We start from the raw sequence: 13,577 nt of genomic DNA on the forward strand, positions 1-13,577 counted from the left end.
GTGCAATTTTAATTTTTTTCTATATAAAAAAAAATCTAAAAATAAACCACATATGTATGTAAACACATTTTATTAAAAATACATATTTTCTGTTTTACATAAAAAGAACCCCCACCATAATTAAACATTACTGAAAGTCAAACTGGAATTCTACTTGGAAAAATACAAGATTTTCATAAACACAGAGAGATACAGCACAGCACTCAAAATCATTTTCACTTGGGACATATTTTGAACTCACATTAACACTCCTTAGTAGATAACCGTGCAGTGCATTTATGAACTATACACGATGCAACATAATATCTTTAACAGAGATGGCCTGAATTGAAACCCAGAAACTTTGGGATCCACAAGCATCACAGCTCAGGCCCATCTCAGAGTTTTAGAAAGGTACAATTTTCAGAGCAAGGTTTCATCAGCTTAACAGCAATTTATGCTAATAAGGCCTTTAGTGCAGAAAATCAGTCAAAATGCAAAACAGCTGCCAAAAAAACAGAAAATCCACCAATTTAAAAAGATACCTATATGGAACACATCACCAGATGCATTTGCTTTCAATTGAAAATCCTCTTTACAGAATAAGAGCCCAGAGTCTTATAAGGTGCTGATCATGTAGAGAAGCTGAGCACCCTCAATTCCTTGTCAAGTCAATGGGAGTTGCAGGCACTGAGCATTGCTCTAGAGTGCTCGGCACCTTGCAGGTTCAGTCTCTAGAGGCAGAAGAGACACTGGCCATGGCTCAGGAATGTTTAATGGCAAACTCAAATCATTCCGAATAAGGCATGGGGGTGGGCCTCCAGTCAGTGTTTTCTTTGCTATAGTGACCCAGACTAAGCAGGTAGCAGCATGCATAGCAGAAACAAATATTACAATTATCTGTAGCAGGACAATGAAAATGACCTTAAAGCATAGTTCCACTCTGAAAAATAACTGTATAGGAATGGCCCCATAGAGTTCATGTGTATTATGACGCCATATAAAATGTTCTCTGGTTGAAAGTAAGACCATATCTTTTCTAACTCCCTGCTCTGCAAACTTAGTCTGGGGTCTAAATAAGGTCGAGGCATTCCTTTTCAACACACTAACAACAGAAATAAAGATCCTGGGAGGGCATCAGTTGCCCTGTGGAATATTTATTACTAGTGCTAATACATGGAGAAGGAAAGATCCCAGCTTGACTCTCAGATCCCAGCTTATGTTTACAGGGCAAGGAATTAGAAACAATTTTCTTTTTATTTTTAAATTGCGAACGGAGCAAATTTGCTATGGAGTTAATGAGACAAAAATACACAGTGCCACTAACACAAAGTCACTTTTCAGACTGGAACCACATTTCAAACATGAAAAGATTTGAACATATCAGAAACACAGTGAGTCAGAAATGTCTGTACTGAGAATATTACACTTCAGTGTAAGGCCAGGATTTTCAGATGTGACTAGTAATTTTCAGTACCCAACCTGAGAAACCTTGATTTTTCAGAAGGTGTGTGCTAGCACTTTATGAAAAATCAGGGTCCTTTAATGTGTCTCAAATTAGGGGTTTATAATCACTTAAACTTTGAAAAATCTTAGCTTATATGTCTACTTATGAAGCTTACAGATGACTAGGGACCTCATTTTAGGGGGATGGAAACTTCTCTTGAAAGGGAGCCTTGAAACCAACTTGGGTCAAAAAAACAACAACAATTGAATAGGGGAGAGATATTGAAGCCAAGGGTTGGAAAGGTGAAATCCTTATCTATAAATAAATAAGATATAGCCTGAAAAGCCTGACAACCACCGTTTAAAAAAAAAACAACAACTTCCCATTAATATCACCTTTGAAAATACATAAGCTTGTTTCATTAATATATACATAAGACATCCAGAATGATGAATCTTTCCCCATGTGGTTACAATCTGCTTCCCAGAGGGGCATGTTGATAGCCTGTTTATAATACAGCAAATAGTGTTCAATATTCTGTAAAATTGTTCAAGGTTTATGCAATACATTTGAAATCTGGAGGACATTCTGCTCCAGAACAGAATAATGCTAAAGCAGTTTTCATTTTGGGCTTGTACTACTCGATGACGACGCCCCTTAAAATACAATATTCAAGTTTTAAACCAAAATGTTTGAATTACAAGTGGTATTTTTAAATAAATCATAAAATGGAAAAATCTGATGAGATCCATAATTTATCAAAATCCACTGAATGGAATGAAAATGCACTGAAGAAGAGCAGGGAAAAAATCCCAACCTCTGAGATTTAGCCTAGGCCATTGCAATAGGACTGAGAACTATTAATTAAACTGTTTTTTTTTTTTAAATCTCTGATTTTTACTTTGAGATTAAAGGGTAATTTGACACTAATGCTGCATTTGAAGTTCATAAGCAGATGGGTTTTGGTTTATGCACAGTGGAAAACAAAGAACATTGTAACAAGACTTAATTAGTTTGTCAAATACTGTTTTCAGAGATCACATCCCAAAATACATGCAAGGCTTTGTAGCCCATTTCCTACTCATCCTCCTGCTCCAACTGGCAGATCATATTCTTCAGAGTGTGCCATCCTGCAATGGGAACTGCACCCCACAAAAAACCCCATTGTCTTTAGTAGGGCAATGCACAGTGGAATGGGTCTACCTATATGATTCTTATTGCAGGATTGGGACCTAGGAATAGCTCATCAAATCAGTAAAGAAGTTCAAAACACCTTTGGTCTGAATAAGCAGGAGGAGGAGTGGATGTGCCAGAAGGTCTCTGTAAAAATTATTTTTGATCAATGGCATGTCATTACAGCATTAGCAGCAGTAAATATTTTCTAGGAGTAAATTCAAAGAAGAGATCGGTCAGAAATACATTAAAAAGTAACAGACTTAAAAATATTACGGACCCAATTCTCTATGGTCTTCAACCTTGTACAGTCTGATTTGGGAATATATTACATCCACTTTGCACAGGTGTAAATGATTAAACATGAGGCAAAGCAGCAGAGAATCAGGCCTTCAATTTCCAAGGTTTGAGCCAGAATAAACATTTGGCTTTCGAAACACGTTTTGTTTTCTTTAAGAAGCATGTGTTACAACAGGAATGTCAATTTCAATGGCAGAGAGCCGAGATCGTGCAGAATAGGGCTGGGAGGCATAGCTATGCATGCTCGAGGCATGGGAATACAGAGGCTGCCAGAATGGGGACGGTAAGGTTTTGCATGCACAATACCACAGAAATAACAGAACTGAAGTGAAAAACAGGCCTCCTGCACTGGCAATGGTAATATACACTGAAATATCAAAGGTAAAAACTGGCTCATATTTTTTGTTCAGGTAGTTGTTATAAAAAATTACCCAGATTGATGGTGTGAGACAAATGGCACATGCAAGTAGAAACAACAGACCAGCCACAAGGTGGCAGCCTGGACTATTTACAAGACATTTAGCAAGTTTGATGTTTGGTACATTTGACACAAAGGCCGTGTTACACATGCCGATCAAACACAGCAGCAGAGCGGAGACAGCAGTTAGCATACTACAGGGGAGCGCAAATTGGAGAACCCGTAAATCCAGCTGATCGACTGCTGTGTACCACTCTGTGTCATATATCACACAGTCTCTGCTTCCATCAAAGCGCGCACACTTAATCCAGAGTCCAGTGTAAACTGTCAGATTCTTTTCATTTTTGTTGAATGTGTGCAGCCTCATCAATCTCCAGTTAGGAAGTAAAACTGCAGCAAAAAGTCCTGCTACTGAGGCTGTTCCACTGAGGAAGGCCAGTACTGTCGCTGCATGAACATCCCGGCAGCCCATGTTGGCCCACAAAAAAACACTCCCTGTGATGAAAAGAGATGGGTTCAGAAGGGAAGAGTCTTAAAAGGAACATTTTAACATAGCAGAAGAGCAAACTTCAGGACCTGCTTCTCCACAGCCATGCACCATGTGGAATCGTTTACACTAGTGTAAAATGAGTGCGAAGTGGGTGTAAAACACTGCCATTTGGATTCAGTAGCTTTTTACACACATTTTGCACAGGCCTAACACAAAGCGCAAGGCAATGGAGATTCAGCCTTTGATAAATTACTGTCAGTAACTGTCAAGCATTAAGAACAAACAATTAACAGCCCCACCAATCAGCCTTCCCTCCCTCCCCATCAGCTGTTTCATGGCATGCAGGAGGCTCTGGGGTGGAGGGGGAGGAGCGAGGGCACGGCAGGCTCAGGGAAGGGGGTGGGAAGGGGTGGAGTGGGGACAGGGCCTGTGGCAGAACCAGGGGTTGAGCAGTGAGCACCCCCCCAACATCCTGGAAAGTTGGCGCCTGTAGCTCCAGCCCCGGAGTTGGCGCCTAGGCAAGGAGCCGCATATTAACTTCTGAAGAGCCACATGTGGCTCTGGAGCCAAAGGTTGGCCACCCCTGATCCAAACTTACCTTTTTTTTTAAAAAAGTGAGGTTTTGAACACACACAAGATACAATTACTTGTTACCTTCCTACCACATATTTGAGGCAGATACAAACAGATTAACCAGATGCAAAAAAAGTGAGTCTTTTGTCTGTGGTATTTTTGTTTTATAGTAAAGTAAAAAAAAAAAGCAATTAGACTTGCTTGTTAAAAAGTTATATATGTCAGTTCTCTCTGTACTGAACTCCCAGAAGTCTACACAGCACTGAAACAGCCCAACAGCCCTGCAGCCCGAGCCCCGCACGCCCGAATCAGCTGGCACAGGCCAGCCGTGGGTGTCTAGTTGTTGTGTAGACATACCCTCACTTACCACAAAGACACCATTTATACACTGCACACCTAGCTGAGGGTAGGCCACACCCTCCTCATCTTACTCAGAGGAGCACTCTGATGGGAGTTAACGGGACTATCCCATGAGTAAAACAGCCCAAAGGTGCCCCTTTCTCTGTACCACAGTTTACTTAACATACGCCTCAATCTAAATGTTTCGAGCCGCATCAGTGCATATAAGAGGCCAAGAAATAATAGATAAATTTACGCCTCTAAATTTGGGAGGTAATTTTAGCTTTACTACGAGATCAAATGTTGTGTCTTAGACACTAATGGAAAAACAGACAAGCTCGAGAAGGGCATATCTGTCAGGCAGCTATGATAAGACACAAGTCCCCTGGTGGGACGGCATTCTCAGCGGTGGGGCCACTGGCTATGGAACTCCCTGCCAGAAGAGATCAGAACAAGCTCAAGATTTATCAGAGGTCAACTGCTAACCCACTTTGTCCACAGATCTCTTTGCAATAACAGAAACTATAAAAGCAGTTAAGGGTCTTGGGAAGCAGGGAAAGAAAACATATGAGGACAGAGAGGTCAGGTCACCTCTCAGCATCCTCAGATACCTGAGGATCCAAGGGAAACATACAGGTATCTAGTTTTTCCATAGAATACTGGTAGATGTAATTATGCCAGTGACTCTGTGCCCAGTTCTAGTGAGGGTTAGGACCGCATGGGTAACTCTGTCTGCTGTACCAGATACATGGACAGAGGACATCAGTCTCCAGTCTGTTTTTGGCTGCCTTTAGACCATACTACAAGATCTATTTATATTGGCTGGCCTATTACTGTTTTGTGAGTGCCTTCTCTCTTTTTTTTTTTTTGCACACCAGCTATCCCTTTCTACCCAACCGTATCTGATTGGTCCTGCTTTGAGCAGGGGGTTGGACTAGATGACCTCCTGAGTTCCCTTCCAACCCTGATATTCTATGATTCTATGATACTTCCTACACCAGTGGGGCCTTAGATCAGCTTAAGACACCCGTGGCTGGCCTGTGCCAGCTGACTCACACTCGGGCTGCGGGGCTGTTTCACTGCTGTGTAGACTTCTGGGCTCAGTCTGGAGCCCGGGCTCTAGGACCCTGCGAGGTGGGAGTTCAGTTCAGAGAGAATTGACATATTTTATGGTATGGTTTTCCTGGTGGTTATTGGATTTGTCTTGCTCCAGACTTGCTTTAATATTGTATGGTTGTGTATTTGGGCTGGATTTCTTTTAGATTCATTTTAGATCATAGTTTTACATGGTGTTTATATGTTTTCTGTGTGCATTTTAAATATTTGTATTTGATAAGTGCATATCCAAATCCAAAAGGAACTCAGAGACGAGGAACAAAGGGAGAGAGGGTATATCTGGTCCTATTGTGAGCTCATGAAGGAGAAACAGAGACATTGTAGGGTTGATTTGGATAGCTGGGTACATTTTCCTAATTGCAAAAGAGCTGGCATTGTGCGGGAATGGTATAGCCATACAATCCAGCACAGTGCAGTGCTCCTTCTCTCCTCTCCAGATTCATAAACCACCACTTCAGCCAATCCAGTATGTTTAAATGAAGAGAGAGGATTTGCTATGCTGTCAACGCTTGGGATTAGTAGAAATGCAGATGGTAAACAGGATACAAGTGCCAGAACATGAAGCAGATAATTTTGAAATTATGTTTTAACATCATCTTCCTGGTGTGCAAGAATTAGGAATACACAAATGATTCAAGGCTCCTGAGAAATGTTTTGAGAAACAGCTGACAACCTCTTTGAAGGATACGTGCTTCATATGCTACTTTAGTAGAAATTGCAGCTACTTGTGGACATTACAGAGAACTCATCTTCTGTAGTAAACAACCTCTTATACATTCATGTTTCTATTCATATGCTAATGATGATGTTAAAGGAAACAGTGGCCCAGTACTTATTTCCAAATCTGTTGTGGCCATGATGACACAACACACAAACAGTAAAGGTTCTGTAAGGACCTATTTTGCCTGTAAACCAGCATTCAGATACTATGGTGATGGATGCTATATGCCATGGGGATGGACTCTAGGAAAAGCCATCAGCTAGACTAGATAGATGCCAAGGGTGACAAATTCTGATGTAGCTACAAAATATCTTTCCTATTGTTATTGCAGGTGGTGGAAAAAGGGAACAGGAGGAGTTTGGCAGCTGAAGGAGGGGCTAGACAGGGAATAGGTTCGGAAACGTGGGATATTATGGCATCAGACATAAGTGACTAACTGGCTGCCCATGTCATCATGGGAATGGTGTAGGGAGAGTACTTGTAAACTCTCTCCCAATTACCCCACGGCCATCCACTGATATATCCTTCAGGCCTCCCTGCCTAATCTTCATTGTAAAACCTTCCCTATACAGGAGTTGATCCAGCTCCCACTGAAATCAATGGAAAACTTCAATTGACTTCAGTGAGAGCTGGGACAGGCTCTTAGAGATTAAACACAGGGAGCAGCTTCACCTGGCCGGGTCCTAGCACTGCCTAGTTTGACACATAGTGGAGTCTGAGGCTCTCCAAATCCCAGAGAACAGAGAGCACCGAGCAGTATCCTCATTGTCCATTACAGCAGAAAAGACAAAGACTGACCAGTCTTTTGGATGAGATGTAAAACTGAGGACCTGACCATTTGTTGTAATTTAGGCTCCCCCACCACATGTGCAAGGTTGTTAGCTGAAATATGCTGACCAATTTTTCAATTTAGGTAACTACACTTTAGCTTCTTGTGATTTCAACTGAATACAGTACTTTCCCTCCCACCTTCCTGTTCTAAGTTCTAGTGTTGCGGTGCACTGCTAAACATGAGCTTTGGGTTCCATGGAGCTATACAAGTTCTCTTTACTAAGTGGGCACCGAGTGTCAACCGTCCTCTCCATCTCTATGAGTGGTCCTTCTTGTACTGTGTGCAGAAGCTGAAACTTGCCATTCTGTTCTTCAGAGTCTGATCCTGCATTCCTCACAACAGTATCTGAGCATCTGTCAGCAATGCAATGTGCAACATGACTAGCATCTGTCACGTGCTACAGTTCTGCAGTTAGGGAGGCGTCTCCAGGATTCTCAATCTGCAACTTCTCACGAACGCTACACAACTTATTCAAAAGCCTTAACACAGAAAAAAAAAAAAATCTAGAATAAAAATGATTTTATTCTTCACATGTTCAAATATTCAGGCAGGACAAATACTAGTGACAACTCTCAGAGAATTTACTGTCACCGAGTGACCTACCCAAGCTTTCCCCAACTGGATTACTCACAGCCTCTTCTGGCTCTCCAACGATAGGGAAGTGAAATGGGAAGAAATATGGTCTTGTGTTTAGAACAGGCACAGAAATCGAGGGACCTGGGTTCTCATACGTCAATATGCACTTCATTATGCAAATAATGGCAGGGAAAGGAGTGTACATATTGTGTAGAGGTTGAATCTTTTTCCTCTTCATGGAGGGAAGGTCAAACCACTCTGAGATAAGGAAATAGCACTTTTCTTTCTCTGGTTACTAAAGACTTCACTTCTCTCCTCCATTTTGTGGGGTCAGGCAGTTATCTCTAATCACACAGACAGTGGCAATTTGCCCTATGTGGCAAATATTGTTAGGCAGGATGTGGCTTCAATTGCTAATATTGCTCAGAGGTGAACTGCTTGCATAAGGACAGATAATACATACTCACCAAAAGGTGTATTCAAATAAGGAGAAACCCTGGCAACTGTTGGGAGCAGAAAAGATGTGCTCTTGAATCTAGGAAAGAGATCATATGAGGAAAATGTCAATTGCATGTTTTCTTTCATGTAATTCCAGTTGCAGCATTAATACAGAAATTCTGAAATGGCTGCAAGCAGGGAAGAGCCAACCCTTCTCCAACACACAGCTTAGAATGCAAGCCACCTTCCTGGGGTTGCCTTTATTGTTAACTTAAATAAAACAACGGAACATTACATTCAGCCTAAGCTTTCTCCAGTCCTAGAGTTTTTCCCTACAGGACCACCTATGCCTCTGCCCCTCTCTCTCTTTGTGCCAAGGATATTTAATCCCCAGCCTGACGTCAGAGTACCTCAGCAGAAGAGACCTGTGTTGCTGGGGAAGTTCCCAGACTCTGTCACAGAGATATTCAGATCCTTGAATCTACATTCCTAGTGATAAATACATTTCAAGTTGTTATCTCAGCTTTTGGTTACCAATTTGACTTTAGCCAGTCGGGGTGAGATCCTCTCACGGACTTTCCTTACCCCCATCCTCAGTGCCTTGCTCCCCTAATTTCTTGGTTCTCAAAAGAGCTCTGCTGATCAGTGCTTAGAACAGGGGTGGGCAAACTATGGCCCGCGAGCGGTTTTAAGCCTGTGAGCTGGACCAGTGGCTCGGCCCCGCTCTGGCCGGGGCGCTGGGTCGGGGGCCAGACCATGTGGCGCGGCCCCGCTCTGGCGCTCCAGCCGAGGTGCAGATTCTTTGTCAGTGGATGAACTACGTCAAACACACAACAGTCCCTTACTTCAATATAGACTTAGCCTGTGGGCACAAGTGGGTACAATACTATTAACAGTTACAGAACATTCTGCTTTACCCTAAATGGTAGAGACTTCTCTTCCTGGAGTTGAAGATCTTGAGTTCTAGCCTCACTAGTCAATATGTAGGCTAGGCAGCACCTGTGCGCAACAATGGGGCACAATTGTTGGACTTGAACAGCTGTGCACCCCACCTGCTTAAGAACTAGTTTTAAATTGTGGGGAAGAGGAACATGAAATGTATTAGCTAGCATGTACGTGTAGTACTGCATCCTAGTAGATGGAATGTCAGACCTGCTAAAGTGTGGGATCAAAGGCATCCTTTATGCCTGACACACAGAAGCTATAAGACTCAATACCACTATATATAACAGAGATTCTCTCTTAGCTCATATTTTAAAGGTATTTTGGAACAGAACATCCTCAGTAGAGCTGATTAAGCAATGGATAAAATTATTCATTGCTTATATTTAGTGAAGAAAGCATTAATCAGTACATTATTTGGTAAGCTCTCAAGGTGGGTGAATGTTTAAAACAAAAATAAAAAAATGTATTTAATGTATAATAGCATTTTTATCAGATACATTATTCAATGACTATATAACCCACTCTATTCCCAAGTCCTAGCTCCGTATTCATTCACCCAGGAAGTCTGCACGTTCTTAGAGGGTAGAATAAATTATGCCTATGCAGCCACAGATTTGCTAAAAGAGGAAAAGATACAACTACACAGCCCCGACTTTGCAAAGGCCTATAAACAAGTCACATCTAGAGAAGCCTAATATAACACAGATCACAGATTTATAGATAGAGGCCTCAAATTAGTGGGTTTCAGGAATATTCTACACTACAACAACATTTTCAAAAGATTGTGTCAAGTGTAATTATTATGGTAATTGATCCAAAAAGTGCATTGAGTTATGGTTAAAAATACAGCAAGCACACTAATTCACTAACCCAGAGACCTTTCAGTGAATGCTAGAATATATTACAGTGGTAATATTTAACAATCATAGGTATAATCTCATTTACCAAAACAATTTATTCTACAAACTAAAAGTCAACAAGAAACCTAGAATCTTGCAATGTAGCAATACTGAGAGCCCAGGCTAAAGTTGAGCATATTTCAGAGTATACAAACAGCAAATGCAAGTGCCTCTTGTGACTAATGAAAAGATGAAGGAACTGTTGTTAAACAGCCTACGACCAACCCCTACAAATGGCAGCACTGCGTGGGTTAGAATGTGAATCAGGACATAATTATCATCAAAACAACTTCAGGCTGATTATTCACCCCTCCCCCCAACACCGCATTTTTATTACATTTGAACATGAACACCCAGTAATAAGGAAAGAGCCCAGTTCTCTCAGGAAATCTAGGCAACTAAGCTCCCATTTCGTGCTATAAAGATATAAATAAAAAGGGATCATCATTACAATTCTGCTTCTCTCCCACCTGCAGATATGCAATCATGGTTTTTCATTAGCTATAAACACTGAAATCCACCCGATCCTAAATAGAAAAGGCTAAAAAACATTATGGGTAAATGACTGTAAAGCAACAACATTACTAATCACACATACCCCCTTCCTACGCACGCAACTCGTTATTTGCAAATACTAAGGAGCGGCTGGTGTTGCTGTTATTCCTTTTTCCTCAGCCTTTCAGGAAGTCGTGGCCTTTCCCAGAAATGCTCAAAGGCTTCTGGGATTGTAGTCCTGCTTCTCCCCTGATGTATAATTTATCCCGGTTTCCAAAACTACAACTCCCAGGATTCCCTCTTGGAACGATTTCCTATCCAACATCCTTCAAAATCTGCTCCTACAGTCTATTCCTGCTATGCCACTGTGGTGTAATGTGATCAAGCCCTGCAGCCAATCACCATCTTTTGCTAATAGGTAAGGACTGTAACAGACACACACACAAACACACACACAAAATACACAGAGATAAAATGGAACTACATTTGTATGCAAAAGTTATACAAATAACTGTAAATGCTTCTCAGAGGTCTTTTTCAGCATCACCAACCCCCAACATAAAAAATCATGAGTTAGGTCTCCAAAAATTATGAGATTGGCTTAAAAATCATTAAATGTAAAAAATAATAAATTTGGGTTTTTTAAATTTTCCTTGTGCCCGAGGTCCAAAAGGCTAAGTTTTCAAGCATTCCACCACAACCACGAGGAGGCTAGAAATTTACAAGAAGAAAAGAAAAGAAAAGCTGAGATTCTCATAATCCCATAACTCCAGAAACTGCTGCTTTAAAAAAAAAACACCACAACCATACCCACAATATCACAAAACTCACAGTAAAATCATGGGAATTGTCAGCACTGCTTTCCCCAAGAAGTTTACAGTAGCTTCTCTTCTAGGAATTGTATGATACCTATCTCTTTTCATCACTAGATTTCAAAGCATTTTACAAAGAAGTAGAGTATCGTTATTCTGATTTTATAGATGGAGAAACGGAGGCATGGCAAGCTGAAGTTACTTGCTCAAGGTCATCCAGCAGGCCAGTGGCTTTTTATGGAATAGGTCCAATAAGGGTTCTGTGGGTCATTTGTAGTCCACCTAAATTTGCCTGGGGCAGATTCAGCAAGTCTAAAAGATCACTACATGCTGGAGATCTGATGGGAGAAGAAATGCAGGAAGAAGTGAGCAAGGTGGTGCCTTGGTCTTATTTAGCTTGTGTTGTGTAGGCTGAAAATCCCTTTCCCCCCTCCATGTTTCAGAGAGTAGTTCATTTTTTCAGGTGAATACAAACACCAAGACTTTCTTATATCTGTATTTAGCATTAGGGAACAAAAGAAAAATCAAGAGAAGGTTAAGCTGTTGGACTGTTTCCAAATTCCTCTGACACATGAGACAAAGATTGCATTAGGGGTGGATGAAGAAGGCTTTGATCCTCTAATATATTGGCCTGCTATGTCTCAGGTCTGTCTACACTTAAAATTCAGGTCAACATAGTTATGTTGCTCAAGGGTGTGAAAAATACATCGAGCAATGTAGCTATGCCAAACTAACTTCCAGTGTAGATGCAACTAGAACAATGGAAGAATGCTTCCATCAACTTGGCTACCATTGCTTGGAGAGATAGCATTCCTACACTGACAGAAAACCCCTTCAGTCACCATAGGCTGCCTCTACACCACGGGTTATGTCAGCCCAGCTACAGCACTGTAGCTCTGCCGGTGTAGCCATACCCTCAGTCTCCCCTCTCCTGAACATGCTATCCCAAGGTCTCTTCCCTTCTTTGGTTTCCCCCTTTTTCATGCTGAAAGGAAAAATGACGGGCTGATCACACTTCCAGGGGAATCCACCACTTCCCGTGCTTCTGGCTGGAGAGGCTGGTAAAAGTCTTGACACCTGAACTGAGAAATGATTTACAGCTTCTGCTTCAACTTCTTATAGCACTTAGCACTTAAACTTTAAATGAATCCAGTTGCCTGTAAAAGTAACATCCAAACTAGCATCAAAACGAAGAGATACCGAAACCCCGTAAGATCTTTATTTGAAAATGTCAATTAAAACTCAGAAGATAAATGTTTACCCTTCCTTAATGGGTTCAATAAAACAATGGATGTTATGGTGTTAACCTTCACTTACGAGAGATTCCCATAAATGCTGCTGTTAGTTGAATTACATGGGTGGTCAAATATACAATTTTTAGTCATGCTCCTTGCAGCTCCTTCTTCCCCAGTGATTAAAAGAGCAGTTCGATTTGTGTGTGTGTGTGTGTGTGTTAAAGGTATCAGTCACATCCCACTGTACATCACAAATAAGGTCTAAATGGTTCACCAGAATATGGCTTTGAGCAGTCATCATTCACCCCCTTGTGTGGGTCCCAGTCAGTCATGTCTGGGCAAGCTACAAGGTCTGTTTGTAAAACAATATTCTGCACCCTGCAGTGAAGTAAATACAACAGCAAGTCTGTGCTGCAGTGTTCAGCTCCCATTGAAAACATTGATTTAGCCCAATGAGGAAATGCAATTAGTGAAGTATTAAAAGTTCATCAGTATAAAAGAATTGGATAACAATGAGTAAATTATGGCTTCCTTCCTAGTAATTGCTTTTAAATTTAGAGAGGATTTTACTAGAATATAAAAATATTAAGTCTGATGAATCCGGTATTAATTTTGCCTTTGGAAACATTATAGTAGATCTTTGAAGTGGATGACATATTGTACAATGGGGTACTAGTTGCTTTTTAGTAACATTTATTGTTCGTTCATTATACAAAACCTGGAACATCAACTCCCCCTCAGCCATGCACAGTTCTTTCCCAAGATAGGATGCTCACTCTTTGCTTAGAT

The 13,577-nt window shown here is 41.1% G+C and overlaps 1 protein-coding gene across 1 annotated transcript; it reads right to left on the reverse strand.

The window, feature by feature from the left end:
• Window positions 1–3,051: 3,051 nt before the first annotated feature.
• On the reverse strand, window positions 3,052–3,789 carry CLDN12 (claudin 12). The gene has a single exon (XM_065399971.1). The coding sequence runs from the start codon at window positions 3,787–3,789 to the stop codon at window positions 3,052–3,054; it is 738 nt and encodes a 245-aa protein (XP_065256043.1).
• Window positions 3,790–13,577: the final 9,788 nt, after the last annotated feature.

The sequence above is a fragment of the Emys orbicularis genome, chromosome 2 (assembly GCF_028017835.1).
Source record: "Emys orbicularis isolate rEmyOrb1 chromosome 2, rEmyOrb1.hap1, whole genome shotgun sequence".
Lineage (NCBI taxonomy): Eukaryota > Metazoa > Chordata > Testudines > Emydidae > Emys > Emys orbicularis.